The sequence below is a fragment of the Magnolia sinica genome, chromosome 12 (assembly GCF_029962835.1).
Source record: "Magnolia sinica isolate HGM2019 chromosome 12, MsV1, whole genome shotgun sequence".
NCBI lineage: Eukaryota > Viridiplantae > Streptophyta > Magnoliopsida > Magnoliales > Magnoliaceae > Magnolia > Magnolia sinica.
Window position 1 is genome coordinate 12,526,978 of NC_080584.1, and position 26,478 is coordinate 12,553,455.

Below are 26,478 nucleotides of genomic sequence, written 5' to 3' on the forward strand. Positions count from 1 at the left end.
TTTGGTAGAGAGATGCAAAGTTCAAGCTCGAACTAATTTTACAGACCCAGATGAAGGTATGCATTCTTAGAATTTCAATCTTTATTATGAAAATTTAGAGTTTCATCTTAACATGAACTCTATTTTCTCTTGTTTTGAATCATTTGATTGAAACCAAGTGTCACTTTGTTTTGATATATTTTCTTTTACTTAATGAAGTAGAAATGTGAATTATCCGAGAACTCAGACACTGGGAGCCTTGGCTCTTGCTGCTGGTCTCAAACCTAGAAAAAGGACCAGGCTTCTCTTAGGTTGGCTGCTGGCATTTCTTATGAATCCTGTGCTGAACAGGATACGTCACATAGTCAACTCCAATTAATTGGAATATGGCTTAGATGACATGAAGGCAATCAAATTGAAGTTGAATTATTATTTTTTTCCCCATGCGTCAAGGCATCAGATGGAGCAAAATGCAATCACGACCATCCATCTTCTGGTCTGTACTATATATGAGCCATGGACCAAAAGTTGTCTCAATTGGACAACTTTAAGTTATCTGGGGATTGCACTTTTACCCAGTTGCTATCATTTTTCATCATTTTTTGCCCGTGACCATTTGTTTGTAGATCAAGTGGGTGGTGCAATTTCTTGGGCTGAGGCCCATCGATGCTGTGGGCCACCAGATAGATGTTTTGTATCTTCTATACACCACATGCATAGCGGTGGGATCTAAAATTTCTTTTTCATATTTTTTTAATACGAAAATAATGCTTTGGGCCTTTTTGTTAAATCTAAAGTTTGAAATCTGAAAACCTATCTGGTAACTATCCAAAAGAGAGGCTAAAGTCTAAAAATTAAGTATTGAATTTGAAACAATTTATGTTTGTTAACAAATGTCTGAAATATGTTAATTTGATACATTTGCTAATTCTCTAACTGTGGGCCCACCGTAATTTAATTTATTTACATTCACATTGTTCATCGATTTTGACAACTCATTTTATGACATGATTCCAAAAATGAAGTAATCCAATTCTTAGGTGGACTAAACCAAATGAAATAATGGTGATTAACCATTAAAAACTTCTCGTGAGCCATGAAACTTTTGGATCAAGCTGATATTTGTGTGGTCCCTTTGTCCCGGTCTTTGTGACCTTACTAACAGGATGGATAGAAAATAAACATTACTTCCCAAGATGTTCTTAATGGTGGGTATTCAATCACCACTCTTTCCCATGATGTGATCCACATAAGATTTGTATTTACTTCATTTGTTGGATCTTGATATAAAGTTCTTGTGGTGTGGTCCACGGAATATTCACTCCCTAGAGGCAGCTCTTGGTGACCCCATAACTCAGTGATGCCAACACATCACCGAGGTGGTATCTGGCACACCACAAAATCCGCTTCTACTAAAATCAGATGTGGATTCCTACCAAAGGTGCCAATTGGAATTTTGTGCCCGAATCTAGGTGGGCTCCACTGTGATGTTTTTGAGAAATCCACTCCGTCCATCCATTTTTATAGATCATGTTATGACATGAGGTTAAAAAATGAGGCAGATCTAAGACTCACGTTGGCCACATGATAAGAAATTGTTTGTTGAAAACTCTAAGCAAGTTGATATTTGTGTTTGCCCTTCGTCTAAGCCTATGTGACCTAGTCAATGGATGCTAAATAAACATAATAGTGAACCCCGGGAGTTTTTAATGGTGAGCGCTCAATCACCACTATTTTCTTGTGGTATAGTCTATTCGAGATTTGAATTTATCTCATTTTTTAGCTAATATCATGAAATGATATGTAAAAATAAATGGCCGGCATGGATAAAACACATACATCATGGTGGGGGTATTGGAATACAAACGTATACCGGGAGATAAAACTATTGGGTGTCTTTGGCATATTTGGGTGTCCACGAAATCGCAAGTGATCACGTCCATGGTTCTGGGAGAGATGCTTAGGTTGCGTCTGGTTGCATTATAGGATTGGATTGCAATAATTACTTGAACTGTCCCAATGATCCAATTGGTAGAAATCAAATGGATGAATGGAAATAAAACATCAACGGTCCAAATTCATCTAGAAAAACAAGATGATAAAGTTGGTTTGATCAGCTCTAATTTCGACCAATTTTAAATCGAAGTGGGACCCAAGATTTGAATGGTCCAGATGGGAAAATATGGACACTATGTACGGTGAATGAGATACTAAAACTTAAAAATGGTCAATTATCACGTGGCTGAGCGTGATTGGGCTTTTCAAATTTTCTTTCCATTATCTTAATCAAACAAATCGTGTGGCCTACGCAAGTTCAAAATAAAGCTGTGGACTGCATACCTTCCGACTCTATGATGCTGACCTGGTGCAATGGAGCTGTTGAATTGGACTGTGGCCCACCTACGTGAGCTGATACAGTGAAGTGTGAACTGATAATGGGTGTACTAACAAGCTAACAAAAAAAAAAAAGGGACGAGAGGATCCATGGTCCACGCGCATGTGCAAGGAATCTCAAGTACTCGCAGCCACATGAGCCAAAGTGGCACATGGGCATGCTATCCAAGCCATCCATGGAATTGGATTTACAATCTTAGAGATTTTTAGGACATCTCCCATCCACTGTTCATGATACTTGATGGACGGTCTTGATCATTGAACCATGGCTCAGCATTTATAGAATCATGCACGTGCTGATGAGCAGGAGGTACTATGGGGTCTTTCTCATGAAATCGGACTGCTGACTGAGTCACTCAGTAAGATCTTATTGTACTGAGTAAACTCAGTTGGGCCCACCATGAATGTATATGGTTTATCCACGCGGTCCATTAGTTTTTTTTCATATCATTGTAGAGGTTGATGTTAAAATTGAAGCATATCCAAAGCTCAAGTGGACCACACCACAGGTAACACAAGGGAATAATAATTTCTACCGTTGAAACCTTGATCGGGCCCACAGTAATGGTTATTGGTCATCCAACCTGTATATAAGATCACACAAACATGGACCCACAATGTTTTCGAAGTAGTTACTCAATACGCAGTCCGCTCCCCTTTCGCATCACAACCGCACCAGCGGGGAAAATAGGAAGCGGAATGGCTGGTGTATTTCGTGTCGTGTGAAGACGACCGCAGACGGTCCGCGAGCTCCGAGTTTTACGAACAGTTCAAAGGAGATCAAAGTTACATAGCCCCCAAAATGATGTATTTATTATATCCACACCGTTCATCTATATTTTGAGATCATTTTAGAGAATGAGGCTAATCATATAAAAAGCTCAACTGGACCACACCACAAATAGCATCAGGGATAGAAATCGGATTGACGTACTAAGTTATTCAATATGTTGTTACCGTACTGAGTAAACTCTGTTAGGTCCACTGTGAATGCATGTGGTTTATCCATGCCGTACATCTATTTTTTCAGATCATTTTAGGATTTGAACCCAAAATTAGAGCATATCCAAAACTCAAGTGGACCATACCGCAGGAACAGTAGAACTATTGATTTCCACCGTTGAAACCTTTCTAAGGCTTCCAGTAATGTTTATTTGTCATCCAATCTGTTCATAAGATCACAAAGACATAGATAAGGTGAAAATACAAATATCAGCTTGATATAAAATTTCTGTGACCCTCAAGAACTTTTCAACGGTAAACGTTAAATTCACACTATTTCCAGTGGCATGGGCCACTTGAAATTTGGATATTCTTAATTTCCGGGATAATGATCTAAAATTATCTGATAAATTGGATGTATGGAATGAATAAAATGCATGAATGATGGTGGGACCCACAAAGTTTACTCAGGACACTTGAGTTACTCAGTAAGCAATCTGCTTCCGCGGGGATAATGATTTTCACCCTTAAAACATTCTAAGGGCCCAAAATAACGTTTATTTTCCATCCAATCAGGTCATAAGCTCAAAAATACCTGGATGAATAGGAAAAACAATTATTATATTGATCCAAAACTTCTATGATCCCAAAAGGGTTTCAATGGTAGACGTAAAATCTTCTGCTGCTTTTTGCAGTGTAGTCCACTTAATCTTTAGATATTTCTTATTTTTCATCTCGCCAAGTGGATGGATGGTTTGGATATAATACATATCCCATGATGGACCCAAAGAACTTACTTATGTCAATACACCAGCTATATAGTTGGTGTGTGGTACACCAGCCAATCCGCTTCCCGGAAAATATAAAAACGGTGCATATGAGGGCCCGCCATTGATGGGACAAAAAAACACGACATTGGAACATATGAACCTGATTATCATTTAATTGTGTTCCGGTAATGATATCATGCTGTGGAACATTAGTTACCATAAGTTCGAGATTATGGGACTCACTATTATGTGCAAGTTCTGTCCAACCAGTCCATTACATGCAGCCCCCAACTATAGGCTTAGTCACAAAATTCAGCCTGATCCATGACTCAGGTGGGCCACAACAAAGGGAATAATGGGGGACGATGGGGATGCGTGCCAAATGGAATGTGGGGTGGAGGATGTTGTTTATAAGATGAACGGATAATATGGACACCAACCTATTCTTAAATTTAGATGGCCTACAACAAGTGAATAGGTATGTTTTAGGGGTGATTGTGCATTCCCCCTCCCGTACCCCACCTGAGTTTTTGTTGTGGATGATTCTTGGGAGGTGTAGTGCCCCCGAGGAGTTGCACCGGATACACTTTCTCTATTCCACATGCACATCACAGGTGGGCCCTACAGTTGAAACATATGGTCGTTTCTAACTCCTTTTCGAAATTTTCCTCTTCTCAAAAGCCCTTTGGTGGCTTCCGTGGGCTTATTATAATTTTTTTTTCCTTTTTTTTTTTTTTTGGTGTATGGACAGCGAGAGCTCTTAATGCCATTTTCCAACATTGGGGTCTTTCTGTTACTTCTGATGACTGGAACATAAGTGGAGACCCATGTAGTGGGACTGCCGTTAATTCATTAACAATCAGCAACCCTGGGATCAAATGTGATTGCCAATCCAACGGTGGAGGCACCTGCCACATAATTGAACTGTACGTACACACTCAAGTGGATCATCTGGTGGGTTTTGCCTGTTTAGGATTTCGTGATCGATTTGATGGTTCATCCATAGAGCAAACCACCGGATGAATGGCTTGGATCATTGAGGATATATGCCATGTGTACATAAAGGGTAAGGGACTACCAATTCAGGTATTCCTCGGGCCCCTACTTATATTTGCTCTCCTTAATTTCAGGAAAGTGTATAATCAGGGGGTGCAGGGGGCAATTCCAGAAGAGCTCTCGAACCTGATATCGCTGACAAAACTGTACGGATCCTCATCTCTTTTTCCGTTGTCATTACTGGAGTACTATTATGAGAAACGGTTTCATGGCAGAACGCTGTAGTTTAAACTCAGGCATTAAGATTTTTGTAAAACTGGGGTATGAGTAATTAAGATCAACCGCCCAAATGTTGGGACCCAATTTAAATACATTTTAGATTAAAACATTAGGCTTGGTGGATATCTGATGTAGTGCTGAAATGAAAGCCATTCAATGGTCTGAATTTCATGGAAAAGTATTCATTAATCAAAGGTTATGATCATTCAATTAATCCAATTTTGGAGGAGAAATTATCTTCAACTGGGTATTTATTTCTGGGCCATTTTCATTGAGTTAAACACAATGTCGCGGAGTAAAGTATTGGACCGGACTACTGTGCCATCTGGTCTCAAGTTGAGCCGTGACTCATTCAAAAAATGGAGTGAATAGGCCTGACTCGCGCCACTCATTCAAGTATGGAGTGAGTAAGCCTGACTCACGCCACTGAGGGGTGAGTCATGGTGTGGAACTGGATGGGTCGGACTGAATCCAAATCAACTCAGACGAGACGCGTTTATCTCATCTGATTCGTTTAAAAGATTGGGCCTGATTAGTAATTGGACCGGTTAGGGTTAAGCTCATTGCTCTTAATACCTAAAAGGGTTGAGCCAGGGATGTTCAGGGGTGGGTCTTGGGTTGGTTTAGGCCCGGATTCTGAACTGTTCCGGTCAGGCCAGCCTATTACATGCAAACCCAGGCTAAAATTCTTAACCATCGCCTCCTGGGCCTAAGCTCACTCAATCAGGCCCACTATATTATTGGCCCAGAAATTCAATGGATCTACTCCTGGGGTGGCCCACACATGTAAAAAAGCTCTGTTAGTTTACCTAGGGAATCTACAAATGGGCCCCCCACCTGATGAATGGCTTTCGTCTTGTACACGTGTCATGCTTCACCAAGTGTTTTTCATGTATTGCAGGGATCTGTCATACAATAACATAGAGGGTTCCCTGCCAGCATTTATCGGCAATTTTAGGCACCTGCGCTACCTGTAAGTATCCAATTTCTCTGGCACCAAAATATCTGCTGATTTTGTTAGGTGATCCGGACCACCGATCAGCTCTATTCTAGATATATGCTCCCATTTGATCAGCTCTCCCATTCAAAGTTTCCCTACAATTTGGATGGTCTGGATAGCTGCACACGAGTGCCACATGGTAGGTGGATAAGTCACCACCACTTTCCTAATGGCGGATAGTTTGTATCTGGTGCAACCAGTTGTATCTTATAAAGATTTTCACTTTCATACACAGTGATAAGTCCGATGGTTGATCTGTTGGGCCTGGCCGGGAATTTGCCACATCAAAAAGTACTGCACCTGTCAGGATGATCCTAGCCATCGATTTCAAGGACTTTTGAGGATGGTGATGAACAGTAATAAATAAAAGTCCACCAATGCCTTCAATTGGCGGCTAGGATTCACCCAATGCAACGTGTCTTTTATAAATAAATCATCTGCAGACCGTCCTAACCATGGACCCCTTCTGGATGGCTAATACACCAAAACTCACCAAGGGGGAAATCGTATCTAATTGTGCAACAGTTGAATATGGAAATCGGACCAATTTCTTTCTAACCGTCAATTTGTAGCCTCCAGTTGGATGGCTAGGATTATCTGATCAGCATCATTTGGAATATCACGATTGATCTCTAGGGTACGTCAAATGAACAATACAAATCTCATCCGTCTATATGCAATCGCATGTCCCACAGTGACATACGTGTAGGATCGGGGCATGCATTTTTGTCCGCTGATCACATTGTGAAGATCTTCTAGTCTGAAAATCAGGCCTTTTCACCGTTGGAGTAGTTACGCAACAAATGGATGGCTGGAAAAAATGCTTTAGCTACAAGTTTGTTTTGTACACCGTGGCCCACTTTGAACTAGAAGATCTAATCAGTGAGGCCCCCCTTATGGAAAGCTCATATCTGAGCACCTATGCCATATTCAAGGCTAATCAGTGGGGCATGCCATTTCTGTGGGGAATCCAAACCATTCAAACTTATAGGCTACACCGTAGATACACCTAGCACGAAAATCAGGCCAAACGTTTCACTAGGTGGGTCGCACTGTTGGAATGAGTAGATAACGGACGGTCTAACTCAACATCCAGGCATGGCCAATTTAATGATCGGACCTGCATAAATTTCGAAGCTAGATGATCTTCATCATGGGACCTAACATTGGCATGGTACGGATTTTCTACACAAGTGGCATGTTGACAGGAAAGGTTTCGCTGCACCACAAGTAAGCTTATTTCCAGCTGCACCTTCACTTCTTAGATGATAGAAAAATGACGAAGGTCATTGCAGGGTTCCCAATTATTTTTACGATTAAATAAATAATTATTAACTTTTAGGGCTATAAGCCAAATAATTACTCTGGTTTGCTCCAACTTGATAAATAACCACAATTTTTAGCCATTATAAATAACAAAACATAATTAATTATTCATTTACAGGGATATAAGCTACAATAATTTCAATGGTCCGCTCCCACCTGAGATAGGGACTTTGCCAAGTCTGAAGCACTTGTAAGTTTTGTTATTTATTTATTTATTCTTCTTTGGATGTACTATGGATATGTTTGGAATTTTTAATTTTCCAACCAACTTCATAGTTATTAACAGGCATCATTTTTTATTTTCTTCTTGTTCTTTTTGAGAAGGTTTAAGTCCTACCAGTTAGACAATAGGCTATTGTCTACCCTTGTCTACCCAATGAATTATTTTCATCTCATCATGATCTTATAACATCCAACCTTACCAAGAGGTTGGCTGGAGGATAGCCTTGTAAGAAAATCATTCCCATTGATTCATTAGGTGGGCTAGACCAAAAACAATTTTTAGCATCAGTAAAAGCAAAATCTATTTAGTTATTTATTTTCAAAAATATTAAAGCTACAATATGTTTAGAGGTTACCAACAATAGTTAATTTTGGCCCTTTTTTTTTTGTTAGTTCTATTTAATTATTTTTCTTTAGAAATGCCATATAATGTTTTTGGAATTTTGAATTTGCCATCCAGCTTAGTAATGGTTATTATACAGTAATTTATTTTTTTCTCCTTTTCTTTTCAAGTTGGTTTCAAGTTCACCTAGTTGGACCATAAGTTACTATCATGTCCTAATGACATCCAATCCTCCTAATAGGTGAGGATTGCCTTGCATGAAAATCATTATCATCCACTCACTAGGTGGGCCAGACTGTAACAATAAATTTTAGCAATTGATAAATAACAAAATATAATCAATTAAATTTTTTTCCGGAATATACAGAGAGCTGGCTTCAATGGTTTGCTCCCATCTGAGCTGGGGAATCTGTCAAGTCTGCAACAACTGTAAATATATTGTTTTTATTTAATTGTATTTAATTATTCATCTTCGGAAATGCGGATGATATGTTTAGAATTTTGAATTTGCCAACCTAGTTGTAACTAATATGAGGCATTTTTATTTTCTTCTTTTCCTTTCCGAGAAGTTTTCAGTCCAATCAACTGGACTATAAGTTACTGTCCACCTACTGAATTAAGTTCCTACCTATCATGTCAGTGTGACATCCAACCATTCTAATGATCGGTTGGTTGCACCCTGAGGATAGCCTTGTACTAAAATAATTTCCATCCACTCATTAGATGTGCCAGACCATAAAAACAATTTTTAGGCACTGATAAATGAAAAAAAATAATTATTTATTTATTTTCAGGTATATAAGCTACAATAGCTTCAACGGTTTGCTCCCACCTGAGCTGGGGAATTTGTCAAGTCTGCAAGAACTGTAAGTTTTGACTTTGTTTTTCTAATTGTATTTAATTATTCTTTTAGAAATGCCATAGGATGTGTTTAGAATTTCAAAATTTCCACCCAACTTGATAGTAATTATTATGCGATAATCTTATTTTCTTTTTCTTTTTTTTTTTCATTCTAATTTTCCAGTCCAACCAGTTGGACCATTAGTTATTGTCTGGTCAATGACTTATTTCCAACCTATTATGTTCATATATATGTACATCGGACCCTTTCAATAGGTTGGCTCCACCAAGAGTATAGCCTTGTACAAAAACAAGTCCCATCCACTCATTAGGTGGGCTAGACTATAGCAACAAGTTTTAGGCATTGATAAATATCAAAATTTAATTATTATTTTTTATTTTATTTTATTTTCAAGGATATAAGCGACAACATTTACTTTAGTTTTATCCCACACGAGGTGTGGGAATTTGACAGGCCTGCAACAGCCATAAGTTCTTTTTTTTTTTTCTTTTTTCAAATTAAATTTAATTATTCTTCTTCAAAATTTCCATATGATGTGTTTCTAATTTTTAATTTTCCACCCAATTTGTAATGATTAATATGTAGTAGGTTTTATTTTACTTTTCATTTCCTTTTTGAGAAGATTTCAAGTCCAGCCGGTTGGACCATAAGGTGGCCTCTAGTTTTTGTAAATAATAATAATAATAATAATAATAATAAATAATCTTCATTTATATTAGGTTTCGTATAAGCAAATGTTACACAAATTACGGTGTATGTATATGTCTGACTAAACTTCTTTTGAGATGGTTTGAGCATTCCTTTAGCTGTTAACCGCACAAGAAATATCTATAAATGGATTGATGATTTATGTTTGTTTTTCACTGATATATGAGTAGCAGCGGGCTAGGTGGTGAGATTCCTTCAACATTTGCTAACTTGAGAAACATGAAAATCTTGTGAGAGCTTATTATTATAAGAAGCGTCATAGGCCCCAACTTGGATGGCTCTTAATGGGCATTAAAATGGAAAAAAATAAAAATAAATCATAATCGTCTGAATTCAACAGATCACTAATGCCCATTATCCAGAGCTCAGGATTGTTAGATCCATCTGATTTTGGGGTTATGACCAATTTACTGTGGGCCCCATAATTTCGGACAGTTCAATTTTGGTTACTTATATGGCATGTTTATCATTTCTGATCCCTTAATTTATTAATATTTATGGTGGAAAATCTGATTGGATTTCAAGTCGGCATCTCATAACCAGTTCAGAAAGATACCTAATTTCATTGGGAATTGGAATCTTACCAATTTGTAAGCTATACTTACGAGTCCTAAACTCAGCATAACTCCTATTTTCTCGTTGATTGCGTAACAAGGTCTCCTATGGTGGTGGACTTGAATTCTATCCACATTCAAAGTAGGTTTCCTGCGGCATCCTGCTGTAAATGTGGATGGGGATTCCCGCCATGTTCAAAGCTCGGCCATCCAGTGGGCCACACATGTACGTTGAATGGAAATTGGATTGCGTACTGAGTCAGTTCTACTTATTATTATTATTATTATTATTATTATTAATTTTTAATTATTCTTGTTCAAAATTGTCATATGATGTGCTTGTAATTTTTAATTTTCCACCCAATTTATAATGATTAATATGCAATAGGTTTTATTTTACTTTTTCATTTTCTTTTTGAGAAGATTTCAAGTCCATCCAGGTTGGACCATAAAGTATTGAAATTTCTCCCACAGTATTCCTTCTTCTTATTCTTCTTCTTCTTTCTTTTTTTCATGTTCTTTTCTTTTCTTTTTTTTTTTTTTTTTTAACACACGCACACACACCCCCACACTCCCACAGTATCTGCTGTTGCTAGAAATCGGATTGCGGAGTTACTCAGTATACTTTTATCGTACTGAGTAAACTCAGTTAGGCCCACTGTGAATTTATGTGGTTTATCCACACCATCTATCCATTTTTACTGCTAATTTTAGGGTTGAACCCAAAATTGAAGTAAATCCAATGCTCAAGTGGACCATTACACAAAAACAGTGTGGAATAATGATTTCCACCATTGAAGCCTTCCTAGGGTTTAAAGTAATTTTTATTTGTCATCCAACCTGTTCATAAGATCACAAAGATATGGACGAAGAGAAACTACAAACATCATCTTGATCCAAAACTTCTTTGGCCTCCAAAAATTTTCAATGGTAGAGGTTCAATCAAATTGTTTCCTGTAGCGTGGTCCACTTGAAATTTTAATTTGCTTCATTTTTGGGATTAAAATCTAAAATTATCTGTTAACATGGATTAATGGAGTGGATAAAATAAATAAATAACATAGGACCCCACACAGTTTACTCAGTATGCAATCCGCTTCCCTGTTGCTATTACTTATCACTTGTTAACCGTCCACATGGCATGGTCGTAGGGCGACCCAGACCATCCAAATATCTGAAACATTCATGGATGCAGCATACACAAGGGAAAAAAATTACACCAAGTGTTTGATAAGATCCATCTGACTTTTCCCTTTGAATTTGAAACACACGTTAATTTAATTTTAATCGTTCACCCAATGACCATCACTTCGATGGCTAGGATTACTTTATCATCCGGATTTTAGATGTATACTCCATCCATAGTTTTCCCACATTTTGAATGGTCTGGATAGCTCCACATGAGTACGACATGTTATCCTAAGGAGTCATCACCACTTTCAAAGGGGCGGTTAACTGTTACAGTGGTTTGTATCCGGTGCAATCAGTTGTATCTTATAATGCTCTTACATATTCAGACATGGTGATAAATCCAGTGGTTGATCTGTTGGCTCTGGCATGAAATGTGCGTTGCCTAAAAAGACCATAGCAGTCTGTATGATCATAACCACCGATTTAAAGGACTTTTGGGGATGGGAATAGACGGTTATAAATAAAAGTACAACCAATGCCTCCAATTGGTGGCTAGGAACTGGTCAACCATCTGCAGACAGTCTTAATTATGGACTCTGAGGCCAGTGAGAGGTACTTTTACAACCGTTGAACTTGGAAAACTGACCAGTTTCTTTCTAACCGTCCCTTGGTGGCCTCCTGTTGGATGGTTAGGATTATCTGATCAGCATTTGGACTGTCACAACTGATATCGATGGCACAACAAATGAAGAATACAAATCTCGTCCATCCAAATGCAAACATATGTCCCTCAATGGCATATGTATAGGATCGGAGCTTTCCATCGGCTGATCAGGCCTTTTCCGGCTGGGGCGGACACACAACAAATGGATGGCTGGATAGAAGTTGCTTTCGCTGGAAGTTTGTTTTGTACACAGGTCCACTGGAGGAGTAAACCTACATGATTTTTGAGCGAGACCCATCTGATTGTTTGATCTAGATGATCATCATCATGGAGTGGATTAGTTGTGGCCCCGGCCTCACCCAAGATGGTGCCGCCCTTACCATAGGGCGCAGCTTGATGTGTGTAAACTATATCCACACCATCCATCTGTTTTACGGGATTACCGGATCATCTCCGGTCATGGGATCCAAATCTCAAGCGTACCATACTTTAAGAAAATGTGGTGATTGAAGGCCCTACCATTAAGAACTTCCTTGGGCCACTATGCTGTTTCCGTGGTGTTTATTTTCCATCCAACCTATATATATATATATATATATATATATATATATATATATATATATATATATAAGCTCAAACAACTTCTCTGACTCTCTCCCACCTGAGCTGGGGAATTTGACAAGTTTGCAAAAACTGTAACTCTCTTATTATTATTATTATTATTATATTTAATTATTCTTCTTGAGAAATCTCATATTTGGGTTTGAAATTTCAAATTTGCCACTCAAATTGTAGAGATTAATATGCAAAATTTATTTATTTATTTCTTTTCTTTAAGTTTTCTTTACGAGATGCTTTTAAGTCGAACCAGTTGAATCGTAAGTATACTGTCCACCCATAGAATTATATCCAACATTCTTATAGGTTGGCTCCACCACCCGACTAACCTGCAGGTACAAAATCAGCCCCATTCACAAATTAGGTAGGCCGCACCATAACAACAATATTTATCATGGATAAGTAATAAAATACAAGTGTGGTCCACTCGATGAAAGGATGTGGTGATCTTTGCAAAACCTAATCCCAATAATTAGGCCAACTTATAGGACAGGGATGGATGTCACACACACATCAAAGATTGGAATTTATTTGGAAAAAAGTGCACTGTAACTAGTCGGACTCTTTATTTTTAACCTTTCCTCGTCAAGAAAAAAAAAAAAAAAAAAAAAGTTAGAAAGCCTCGATGCCGAAACTGTTTTACGGTGGTATGGTAGCAGCAAGACGTTGGCCTTAAGTGGTTGTTGGAATGAGTAAATTCCCTTACTCTCGAGTTGAGTCACGACTCACCTGAGTCAGTAGTAATTCAGCCTGACTTACACCAGTCAGGGGTGACTCATGGTGTTGAACTGGATGGGTCGGACTGAGTCCAAATTAACTTAGACAAGTCGCATTTAACTCATGTGATTCGTCTATCCACAGCCAGAGTGCAAGCGAGTCTTGATTCAGCACGTGTTTAAAAAAATTGGGCCCAGCTAGTAATTTGGCTGGTACGGGTCAAAATGCATTGTTGTTAACATCTGGTCGGGTCAGGCTAGGGCTGTCAACGGACCAGATTTTGCACTGATGGGGCCAGGTCTCACCCTACATCGGGTTCAGTCTATTACATACAAACTCAGGATAAACTTGTTAACCATAGGCCTCCTATCTGTTGCAGGGATGTGTCACAAAATCACATAACGGGTCCCTTGCCAGCATCTATCGGCAATTTAAAGAACTTAAACTCCCTGTAAGTATCGAAATTTCTCCCACAGCGAAGTATCTGCTGTTGCTATATATTGCTTATCACTAGTTAACTGTCCACGTGGCATGGTCGTAGGGTGATCCAGACCATCCAAATCTCTGAAACATTCATGGATGAAGCACACACAAGGGGAAACAAAAAAAAACCTAAACCAAGAGTTTGATAGGATCCATCTGACTTTTCCCTTTGAATTTGGAACACTCGTTAATTTACTTTTGCCCTTTCATCCGATGTCCATCACTTGGATGGCTAGGATTACTTTATCAGCTGAATTTTGGTTATATAATCAATCCACAGTTTTCTCACAATTTGGATGGTCTGGATAGCTCCACGTGAGTGCCATGGGGTATGCGAAGGAGTCATCACCACTTCCAAAGTGGCGGTTAACTGTTACAGTGGTTTGTATCTGGTGCAATCAGTTGTATCTTATATAGCATTACATCTTCATACACGGTGATAAATCCCGTGGTTGATCTGTTAGCTCTGGCATGAAATGTGCCGTGCCAAAAAAGACCATGGCAGTCCGTATAATCATAACCACTGAGATTTCAAGGACTTTTGAGGATGAGAATAGACGGTTATAAATAAAAGTACAACCAATGCCTCCAATCGGTGGCTAGGAACTGGTCAATCATCTGCAGACCGTCTTAATTATATGGACTCCTGAAGTCGGTGAGAGGTAATTTTACAACCGTAGAACTTGGAAAACTGAGTAGTTTTTTTCTAACCGTCCGCTTGGCGGCCCCCAGTTGGATGGTTAGGATTATCTGATCAGCATTTGGACTGTCACAACTGATATCGATGGCACAACAAATGAAGAATACAAATCTCATCCATCCACATACAAACATATGTCCCTCAATGGCATATGTATAGGATCGGAGCTTTCCATCGGCTGATCAGGCCTTTTCCGGTTGGGGCGGACACACAACAAATGGATGGCTGGATAGAAGTTGCTTTCGCTGGAAGTTTGTTTTGTACACAGGTCCACTGGAGGAGTAAACCTACATGATTTTTGAGCGAGACCCATCTGATTGTTTGATCTAGATGATCATCATCATGGAGTGGATTAGTTGTGGCCCCGGCCTCACCCAAGATGGTGCCACCCTTACCATTGGGCGCAGCTTGATGTGTGTAAACTATATCCACACCATCCATCTGTTTTACGGGATTACCGGATCATCTCCGGTCATGGGATCCAAATCTCAAGCGTACCATACTTTAAGAAAATGTGGTGATTGAAGGCCCTACCATTAAGAACTTCCTTGGGCCACTATGCTGTTTCCGTGGTGTTTATTTTCCATCCAACCTATATATATATATATATATATATATAAGCTCAAACAACTTCTCTGACTCTATATATATATATATATATATATATATATATAAGCTCAAACAACTTCTCTGACTCTCTCCCACCTGAGCTGGGGAATTTGACAAGTTTGCAAAAACTGTAACTCTCTTATTATTATTATTATTATTATATTTAATTATTCTTCTTGAGAAATCTCATATTTGGGTTTGAAATTTCAAATTTGCCACTCAAATTGTAGAGATTAATATGCAAAATTTATTTATTTATTTCTTTTCTTTAAGTTTTCTTTACGAGATGCTTTTAAGTCGAACCAGTTGAATCGTAAGTATACTGTCCACCCATAGAATTATATCCAACATTCTTATAGGTTGGCTCCACCACCCGACTAACCTGCAGGTACAAAATCAGCCCCATTCACAAATTAGGTAGGCCGCACCATAACAACAATATTTATCATGGATAAGTAATAAAATACAAGTGTGGTCCACTCGATGAAAGGATGTGGTGATCTTTGCAAAACCTAATCCCAATAATTAGGCCAACTTATAGGACAGGGATGGATGTCACACACACATCAAAGATTGGAATTTATTTGGAAAAAAGTGCACTGTAACTAGTTAGACTCTTTATTTTTAACCTTTCCTCATAAAACAAGAGCTAGAAAGACACGATATAGCTGAACAAAACTGTTTTACGGTGGTATGGTAGCAGCAAGATGTTAGCCTTAAGTGGTTGTTGGAATGAGTAAAATTCCCTTTCTGGATGCTTTGTTTACATTCACCTGTGTCTGTAATGATTCTGCCTGACTCACACCAATCAGGGGTGACTCATGGTGTTGAACTGGATGGTGTTGAACTGAGTCCAAATTAACTCAAACAAGTCGCGTTTAACTCATCTGATTCATCTGTCCATGGCCAAAGAGGAAGTGATTCTGGACTCAGCACTTGTTTAAAAGATTGGACCCAGTTAGTGATTGGGCAAGTAAGGGTCAAGCTCATTGTTGTTAACATCTAGTCAGGTCAGGCTATGGCTGTCAACGGACCAGATTTTGCACTGATGGCAATGCCTGACCCTAAATCAGGCTCAGTCTATTACATGCAAACTCAGGATAAACTTGTTAACAAGTGTTTTCTGTATCTGTTGCAGGGATTTGTCACGAAATTACATAACGGGTCCCTTGCCAGCTTCTATCGGCAATTTAATGAACTTGAGTACCCTGTAAGTATCGAAACTTCTCCCACAGCGAAATATCTGCTGTTGCTATTACTTATCACTCGTTAACTGTCCACATGGCATGGTTGTGGGAGAATCCAGACCATCCAAATTTCTGAAACATTCATGGAGGAAGCATGTGCGCAAGGGAAAAAATAAAATTAAACCAAGAGTTTGATAGGATCCATCTGACTTTTACCTTTGAATTCGGAACACTAATTAATTTGCTTTTACCCTTTCATCCGATGGCCATCACTTGGATGGCTAGGATTACTTTATCAGCTGGATTAGAGTTATATACTCCATCCACAGTTTTCTCACAATTTGGATGGTCTGGATAGCTCCACGTGAGTACCATGGGGTATGCGAAGGAGTCATCACCACTTCCAAAGTGGCGGTTAACTGTTACAGTGGTTTGTATCTGGTGCAATCAGTTGTATCTTATAAAGCATTACATATTCATACACGGTGATAAATCCGGTGGTTGATCTGTTGGCTCTGGCATGAAATGTGCCTTGCCAAAAAAGACCATGGCAGTCCGTATAATCATAACCACTGAGATTTCAAGGACTTTTGAGGATGAGAATAGACGGTTATAAATAAAAGTACAACCAATGCCTCCAATCGGTGGCTAGGAACTGGTCAATCATCTGCAGACCGTCTTAATTATATGGACTCCTGAAGTCGGTGAGAGGTAATTTTACAACCATAGAACTTGGAAAACTGAGTAGTTTTTTTCTAACCGTCCATTGGCGGGCCCCAGTTGGATGGTTAGGATTATCTGATCAGCATTTGGACTGTCACAACTGATCTCAAGGGCACAATAAATGAAGAATACAAATCTCATCCGTCTATATGCAATCACATGTCCCACAATGGCATATTTGTAGGATCGGAGCTTTCCATCCGCTGAAGAGGCCTTTTCCAGTTGGGGCGGTCACACAAAAAATGGATGGCTGGATAAAAAATTGATTTAGCTAGAAGTTTGATTTGTACACTGGCCCACTTGAGGAGTAAACCTACATGATTTTTGATCCAGAAGATCTAATCAGTGAGGTCCACCTTATAGAAGGTCGGATCTGCGCACCTGTGCCATGATCAAAACTGTGCTTGTATAGAGATGGACATGGCTCAATACACCTGTGGATCATGTTCAAAATTATGATTGGGCAAGTCCAGCAAGGTATGAGGATAGTCAACCTTTCGTTTGGTGGGTCCCACTATGGGCCGACAATCGATTTGATCATATGATTGGATAGTTGTATTTGTTAAATAGCAACTCTCAGATACTTTTAAACTATAGCGTGGGACCTTCACATGAACAGCTAGGATCATGCCCACATGGTAGATTATATTTGCAACCAAACCCTGTAGGGGCAGATAGTATACTGAGTAAACTCTGTGGGGCCCACCATTATGTATATGTCTTATCCCCGCCGTCCATCCATTTTATCATCTAAGTTCAGGGAAAGATTGTAAAATTTAAACATATCCAAAGCTCAAGCGTGTACTGACATGGGTATGTACTAACAAGTTAACCCAAAAAAAAAAAAAAAAAAAAAGCTCAAGTGAACCAACACCGCAACAAACAGTGTGAATTGAACACCTACCATTGAAAACTTCTCGGGAGCCATATAAATTTAAAATCAAGCCGATATTTGTTTTTTTACCTTCATCCATGTCTCTGTGACCTCGTGAAAAGTTTGGATGAAAAATAAACATCACTGTAGGCCCAAAGAAGGTTTCCACAGTGGAAGTCATTATCCCCACCGTTTCATCTGGTGTGGTCCAATAGAACTTTGGATGTACCTCGAGCTTGGATTGATGTCTTAAAATGATTTGAAAATACATCTGGTGGGGCCCACACAGCTCGACCTCATGGGACGGTCCCATCAGCTCAAGCGCATAATACCTTTTCCCTATATATATAGGCATATAAGGTAATAATTGAGCTCGAGTTTCGAGTTTATTCGAGTTAGTGATAGACCCGTGGGTTTCAACACTTATATCATGGGTTCTGATACCTATGTGGTACATTTGAAAAATGGTATGAAATCAATAATGGGCCAGACTACCATTCCAACTCATCTGCTTTTGAGTTGAGTTGTGAGTCACCTGAGTTGGAAGTGAATCAGCCTGACTCGCCTCAGTCCGGGGGGAGTCATGGTGTCGAACTGGATGGGTTGGACTGAGTCCAAATAACTCAGACAAGTCTTATTTAACTCATTTGATTCATCTATCCGTAGCGGGAGTGCAAGTGAGTCGGGACTCAGCAGGTGTTTGAAAGATTGGGCCTGGTTAGTAAATGGGCTGGGTAAGGGTGAAGCCTATTGTTCTTAATATCTGGCCGGGTCAGGCTGGGCTGTCAATGGGCCAGGCCTTGAGTTGGCTTCAGCCCGGATTTTGCAATGTTTGGGCCGGGCCTGACCCTTGAATCTATTACATGCAAACCCAGGCTAAACTTATTAACCATAGTTCTACTGAGTCCTACGTTCACTCAATTGGGCCACATTTTGTTACCTGGCTAAGAAATCCAATGGATTAACTCATGTGGTGGGCCCCCACGTGATGAGCGGCTTTATCTTGTACACGTGTCACATGTCACCTAGTGTTTTCTATATATATTGCAGGGATGTGTCAAATAATTCCATAACGGGTCCCTTGCCAGCATCCATCGGCAACATAACCAGCATGCTCTCCTTGTAAGTATCTAAATTTTACCACAGCGTGTTGCTGTTATTTATCATTCGTTAACAGTCCACATGGCATGGTTATAGGGTAATCTAGACCATCCAAATCTCTGAAACATTTGTGGATGCAGCATACACAAGGAAAAAGAAATTATACCAAGAGCTTGATATGAGTCATCTGACTGTTCCTTTAAATTTGGAACATTTGTTAATTTACTTTTAACCGTTCATCTGGTGACCATCAATTGGATGGTTAGGATTACTTTATCAGCTGGATTTTAGATATATGCTCCATCCACAGTTTCCTCACAATTTGGATGGTCTGGATAGCTGCACATGAGTGCCACATGGTATGTGAACGAGCCACCACCACTTAACTGTAACATTGTTGACACCTTGAAGTCGGTGAGATCTAATTTTCCAACCGTTAACAAGTGTTTTCTATATATATTGCAGGGATGTCTCAGAAAATTACATGACGGGTCCCTTGCCACCATCTATCGGCAATTTAAAGCACCTGAGCTACCTGTAAGTATTGAAATTTCTCCCACAGTATTCCTTCTTCTTCTTATTCTTCTTCTTCTTCTTTCTTTTTTTCTTTTTTTTTTTTTTTTTTTTTTAACACACGCACACACACCCCCACACTCCCACAGTATCTGCTGTTGCTAGAAATTGGATTGCGTACGGAGTTACTCAGTGTACTCTTTTATCGTACTGAGTAAACTCATTTGGGCTCACTGTAAATTTACGTGGTTTATCCACCCTATCCAGCCATTTTTACTCCTAATTTTAGTGGTTGATCCCAAAATCGAAGTAAATCCAAAGCTCAAGTAGACCATTACACAGGAAATAGTGTGGAATAATGATTTCCAACATTGAAACCTTCCTAGGGTCCAAAGTAATTTTTATTTGTCATCCAACCTGTTCATAAGATCACAAAGACATGGATGAAGAGAAACCACAAACATCAGCTTGATCCAAAACTTCTTTGGCCTCCAAAAAATTTTCAATGGTAGAGGTTCAATCAAGCTCTTTCCTGTAGCGTGGTCCACTTGAAATTTTAATTTGCTTCATTTTTGGGATTAAAATCTAAAATTATCTGTTAACATGGATTAACGGAGTGGATAAAATAAATAAATAACATAGGACCCCACACAGTTTACTCAGTATGCAATCGGCTTCCCTGTTGCTATTACTTATCACTTGTTAACCGTCCACGTGGCATGGTCGTAGGGCGATCCAGACCATCCAAATATCTGAAACATTCATGGATGCAGCATACACAAGGGAAAAAAATTACACGAAGTGTTTTGATAAGATCCATCTGACTTTTCCCTTTGAATTTGGAACACTCGTTAATTTAATTTTAATCGTTCACCCAATGACCATCACTTGGATGGCTAGGATTACTTTATCATCCGGATTTTAGATATATACTCCATCCATAGTTTTCCCACATTTTGAATGGTCTGGATAGCTCCACATGAGTACGACATGTTATCCTAAGGAGTCATCACCACTTTCAAAGGGGCGGTTAACTGTTACAGTGGTTTGTATCCGGTGCAATCAGTTGTATCTTATAATGCTTTTACATATTCATACATGGTGATAAATCCAGTGGTTGATCTGTTGGCTCTGGCATGAAATGTGCCTTGCCTAAAAAGACCATATAGCAGTCTGTATATGATCATAACCACCGATTTAAAGGACTTTTGGGGATGGGAATAGACTGTTATAAATAAAAGTACAACCATTGCCTCCAATTGGTGGCTAGGAACTGGTCAACCATCTGCAGACAGTCTTAATTATGGACTCTGAGGCCAGTGAGAGGTACTTTTACAACCGTTGAACTTGGAAAACTGACCAGTTTCTTTCTAACCGTCCCTTGGTGGCCTCCTGTTGGATGGTTAGGATTATCTGATCAGCATTTGGACTGTCACAACTGATATCGATGGCACAACAAATGAAGAATACAAATCTCGTCCATCCAAATGCAAACATATGTCCCTCAATGGCATATGTATAGGATCGGAGCTTTCCATCGGCTGATCAGGCCTTTTCCGGCTGGGGCGGACACACAACAAATGGATGGCTGGATAGAAGTTGCTTTCGCGGGAAGTATGTTTCGTACCCCGGGCCACGGGAGGAGTAAACCTACATGATTTTTGAGCCAGACCCCTCTGATTGTTTGATCTAGATGATCATCATCATGGAGTGGATTAGTTGTGGCCCCGGCCTCACCCAAGATGGTGCCGCCCTTACCATAGGGCGCAGCTTGATGTGTGTAAACTATATCCACACCATCCATCTGTTTTACGGGATTACCGGATCATCTCCGGTCATGGGATCCAAATCTCAAGCGTACCATACTTTAAGAAAATGTGGTGATTGAAGGCCCTACCATTAAGAACTTCCTTGGGCCACTATGCTGTTTCCGTGGTGTTTATTTTCCATCCAACCTATATATATATATATATAAGCTCAAACAACTTCTCTGACTCTCTCCCACCTGAGCTGGGGAATTGGATCTGCTTTATTTTTAGGCTCATGCCATAAAATGATCTGGCAAACTAATGGATGGCATGGATGTAGAATACATACATTAATGTGGCCCCATGGTAAGGACCTCATCATCTTGGGTGGGGCCCGGCCGCACCTAAACCGCTCCCCTTCATCATAGGACCTGACATTAGCATGGTACGGCTGATCTGCACAAACAACACGTTGGCAGGAAAGGTTTGGCTGCACCACAAGTTAACATACTTTCATCTGTGCATTTAGTTCTCAAATGTCAGAGAATTGATGCAGGTTATTGTAGTGATTTCAGGCCAAAACAGGATGCTTCTGGTTATGAAATGATTAATTAATTATATATATATATATATATATATATATATATATATATATATATATATATATATATATATATATATATATAAGCTCAAACAACTTCTCTGACTCTCTCCCACCTGAGCTGGGGAATTTGACAAGTTTGCAAAAACTGTAACTCTCTTATTATTATTATTATTATTATTATTATTATTATTATTATATTTAATTATTCTTCTTGTGAAATCTCATATTTGGGCTTGAAATTTCAAATTTGCCACTCAAATTGTAGAGATTAATATGCAAAATTTATTTAATCATTTCTTTTCTTTAAGTTTTCTTTACGAGATGCTTTTAAGTCGAACCAGTTGAATCGTAAGTATACTGTCCAACCAAAGAATTATATCCAACATTCTTATAGGTTGGCTCCACCACCCGACTAACCTGCAGGTACAAAATCAGCCCCATTCACAAATTAGGTAGGCCGCACCATAACAACAATATTTATCATGGATAAGTAATAAAATACAAGTGTGGTCCTATCGATGAAAGGATGTGGTGATCTTTGCAAAACATTATACGAATAATTAGTCAATCTTATAGGACATTTATGGATGTCACACAAACTTCAAAGTTTGGTATTTTTTTGCTAAGTTGACTGTAACTAGTTGGACTCTTTATTTTTAACCTCTCCTCATAAAACAAGAGCTAGAAAGACACGATACAGCTGAACAAAACTGTTTTACGGTGGTATGGTAGCAGCAAGATGTTAGCCTTAAGTGGTTGTTGGAATGAGTAAAATTCCCTTTCTGGATGCTTTGTTTACATTTAAATGGCTCTTCAAAGCCTCGATGCATGCCACATGTAAACACTTTAGTTGAGCCGGAGCACCATGCCAACTTGTCTACTCTCGAGTTGAGTCACGACTCACCTGTGTCTGTAATGATTCTGCCTGACTCACACCAATCAGGGGTGACTCATGGTGTTGAACTGGATGCATGGGTCGGACTGATTCCAAATTAACTTAGACAAGTCGCATTTAACTCATATGATTCGTCTATGCACAGCCAGAGTGCAAGTGAGTCTGGACTCAGCACGTGTTTAAAAGATTGGGCCCAGTTAGTAATTTGGCTGGTAGGGGTCAAAATTCATTGGGTTAGGCTAGGGCTGTCAACGGACCAGATTTTGCACTGATGGGCCATGCCTGACCCTAAATCGGGCTCAGTCTATTACATGCAAACTCAGGAGAAACTTGTTAACCATAGCTCTCCAGTCTTGCCTTCACTCACTCGTCACCGCGTGTTTTCTGTATATATTGCAGGGATGTGTCACAAAATTACATTACGGGTCCCTTGCCAGCATATATTGGCAATTTAACGAACTTAAAAAGCCTGTAAGTATCGAAATTTCTCCCACAGCCAAGGATCTGCTGTTGCTATTACTTATCACTCGTTAACTGTCCACATGGCATGGTCGTAGGGCGATCCAGACCATCCAAATCTTTGAAACATTCATGGATGCAGCGTACACAAGGAGGGGAAAAAAAAAAAACTAAACCAAGAGTTTAATACGATCCATCAAACCTTTCCCTTTGAATTTGGAACACTCGTTAATTTACTTTCACCGTTTCATCCGATGTCCATCACTTGAATGGCTAGGATTATTTTATCAGCTGGATTTTAGATATATACTCCATCCACACTTTTCTCAGAATTTGGATGGTCTGGATAGACCCACGTGAGTACCACGTGGTATGCGAAGGAGTCATCACCACTTTCAAAGTGGCTTTAACTGTTACAGTGGTTTGTATCTGGTGCAATCAGTAGTAACTTATGAGCATTACATATTCATACACGGTGATAAATCCGGTGGTTGATCTGTTGGCTCTGGCATGAAATGTGCCGTGCCAAAAAAGACCATAGCAGTTTTTATGTATGATCATAACCACCGATTTCGAGGACTTGTGAGGATGGGAATAGACGGTTAAAAGAACAACCAATGCCTCCATTTAGGGGCTAGTAACTGGTTCACCATCTGCAGACGGTCTTAATTATGGACCCCTGAAGTTGGTGAGAGGTAAATTTCCATGAATTTTTGAGACAGAAGATCTAATTAATGAGGCCCACCTTATAGAAGGTCGGATCTGCGCACCTGTGCCATGTTCAAAACTGTGCTTGTATATAGAGAGATGGACATGGCTCCATACACCTGTGGATCATGTTCAAAATTATGGTTGGGCAAGTCCAGCAAGGTATGAGGATAGTCAACCTTTCGTTTGGTGGGTCCCACTATGGGCCTACAATCGATTTGATCATATGATTGGATAGTTGTATTTGTTAATAGCAACTCTCAGATACTCTGAAACTATAGCGTGGGACCCTCACATGAAAGACAAGGATCATGCCCACACCATATTGTTGGTGCAATCACCCTTGTATTTATTGATGAATTATATGATAATCTACATCACATGGTAGATTATATTTGCAACCAAATTCATCCTACACATGGCATATATGCACGTCAATCTGCACCATCAAAATTGCATATAGCCTGATGGGGCACACTTTGGACTGTCCGGATTGAGGTATATGTGTGTGCAAGCTGTAATTTGAATGTGCCTGATTTATGGTGCAAGTTACTGTGATTCCAACATTTGCTTTGATTTTGTTTTTTTGTTTTTTTTTTTTTCTCCTTTCCTTCAGCTCCGTTAGAATGAATGCCATATCAGGGAGCATCCCCAAAGAGCTGGGAAACCTTTGGAATCTAACCTACTTGTAAGATATCCTTCATAGTGAAGTGTGTGATGATTTGAACCACTCATTCCTCTTAAGGCTCCGGGAACGGACCATGGATGAAAAATTACAATGATAGTATGATCCTAACCATCTAACCATGTAGTGCAGAAATCATTGATCAGATTTTAGTAAATTTTGTGCACCATTTTTTAAAAAGGGGAATACCAGTATGTAGCACGTGGCAAAGATGTTGTGATCGGAACCATTGTCTTATTGGGCCATCCCATAGATGGGGGAGTGGACTGTCTTAGCTGTCTGATAAGTGGCCTAAAAAAAAAGTGGTTAGCAGTCACGTTTAACCATTATCCAATCACTCTGAATTCTGGCTTATAGCTCATCCCCAAGGTAGCCTACAGGATCGACAGTACTGATCACCACATGTTGGTCACGTGTACTTTAAAGAGAGAACCGTGGAGGTAGATAGCATACCGAGTAAACTCGGCGGTGTATATGTCTTATCCACGCCTTCCATCCGTTTAATCATCTAATTTTAGGTCAATATTCCAAAATTTAAGCATATCCAAAGGCAAGTGGACAACACCACAGGAAACAGTGTAAATTAAACACCTATCATTGAAAACTTCTTGGGAGCCATAGAAGTTTTAAATCAAGCTGATATTTGCTTTTTCCCTTCATCCTTGTCTTCGTGACCTCGTGAAAAGTTAGGATGAAAAATAAACATCACTGTGGGCCATATGAAGGTTTCAATTGTGGAAGTCATTATCCCCATTGTTTCATCTGGTGTGGTCCAATCGAAGTTTGGATGTGTTTCAATATGGGGGAGATGTCCTAAAATGATCTGAAAACATGGATGAATTGCATGGATAAGACACATACATCCATAGTGGGCCACACAGAGTTTACTCACTATGCCATGAGGCGTTTGCTCTGAACGCAATCCGCTTCCGAGAAGTGCATAGAACTCTCATACAGCAACGGTTAGGATTCATCCCATCATTACGATCACTTGGAGATAGAAATTTTCTTCCTCCCGGGCTCGCTGAATCTCTTTTCATTTATCCATGCTACTATTTACCCACGCTAGAAACACAAGTACAGTAGTCCACATGACTATTTAAAATTATAGTATTTGGAATCCGTGCCATATGCCATATCACCATTAGTCATCGGAAGGTCATAACCATTCGTCCGTACTTGAGACACTGTGAAGGCGACCTATGCCTGTGTTACTGACCCTGCCAAACAGCTTCGAAGGACTTTCTCTGTCTTCCTCCGGCATTGTGACGACCACATGCAAGCACTCCACATTGTGGCATAAATATACGTCAGGCATCATCGGCCTGCTTTATATGGGTCACCAAAAACCCACATTGGACAGATGATTCTCACTGGCTGATTGATTGATGAACACTAGTAGATGGTTGAGACTGAGTTGAAAAATAATAGTCAACAGTGTGAAATGAAAATACAAATTGATCCAAAGGTCAGGATGATTTAATCAATCTGCTTAGAGGGATGTATCCTTCATCAGTGGGTCCCACTGTTTGGACTGTTTGGATTGAGCTACATGTAAGTCATGTTGTAGAGTAGCTGGGCGTATGCGCGCCCATTGCTCTCATACTATCTCCCCAGCTGTATCTTCTTTCTCCTCAGCACATGATGATCCAGACTGTTCATCTAGAATCTTTCATAGTATAAG

At 39.5% G+C, this 26,478-nt stretch overlaps 1 protein-coding gene and 1 long non-coding RNA gene across 2 annotated transcripts in view; both read left to right on the top strand.

Annotated features, from left to right (window-relative positions):
- Nucleotides 1-26,478, top strand: part of LOC131219935 (probable LRR receptor-like serine/threonine-protein kinase At1g56140) — a 151,219-nt gene that overhangs the window by 53,344 nt on the left and 71,397 nt on the right. The window contains exons 9-15 of the mRNA XM_058214921.1: nt 7,805-7,876; nt 9,046-9,117; nt 13,885-13,956; nt 16,436-16,507; nt 19,132-19,203; nt 19,648-19,719; nt 24,726-24,797. Coding sequence (XP_058070904.1) covers nt 7,805-7,876; nt 9,046-9,117; nt 13,885-13,956; nt 16,436-16,507; nt 19,132-19,203; nt 19,648-19,719; nt 24,726-24,797 — 504 coding nt within the window. The remainder of the gene's footprint in view (nt 1-7,804; nt 7,877-9,045; nt 9,118-13,884; nt 13,957-16,435; nt 16,508-19,131; nt 19,204-19,647; nt 19,720-24,725; nt 24,798-26,478) is intronic.
- LOC131220936 (uncharacterized) lies at nt 2,449-4,958 on the top strand. Its single transcript, XR_009158912.1, has 3 exons — nt 2,449-2,732; nt 2,830-2,882; nt 4,837-4,958. It is a non-coding gene; the product is annotated as an uncharacterized LOC131220936 (long non-coding RNA).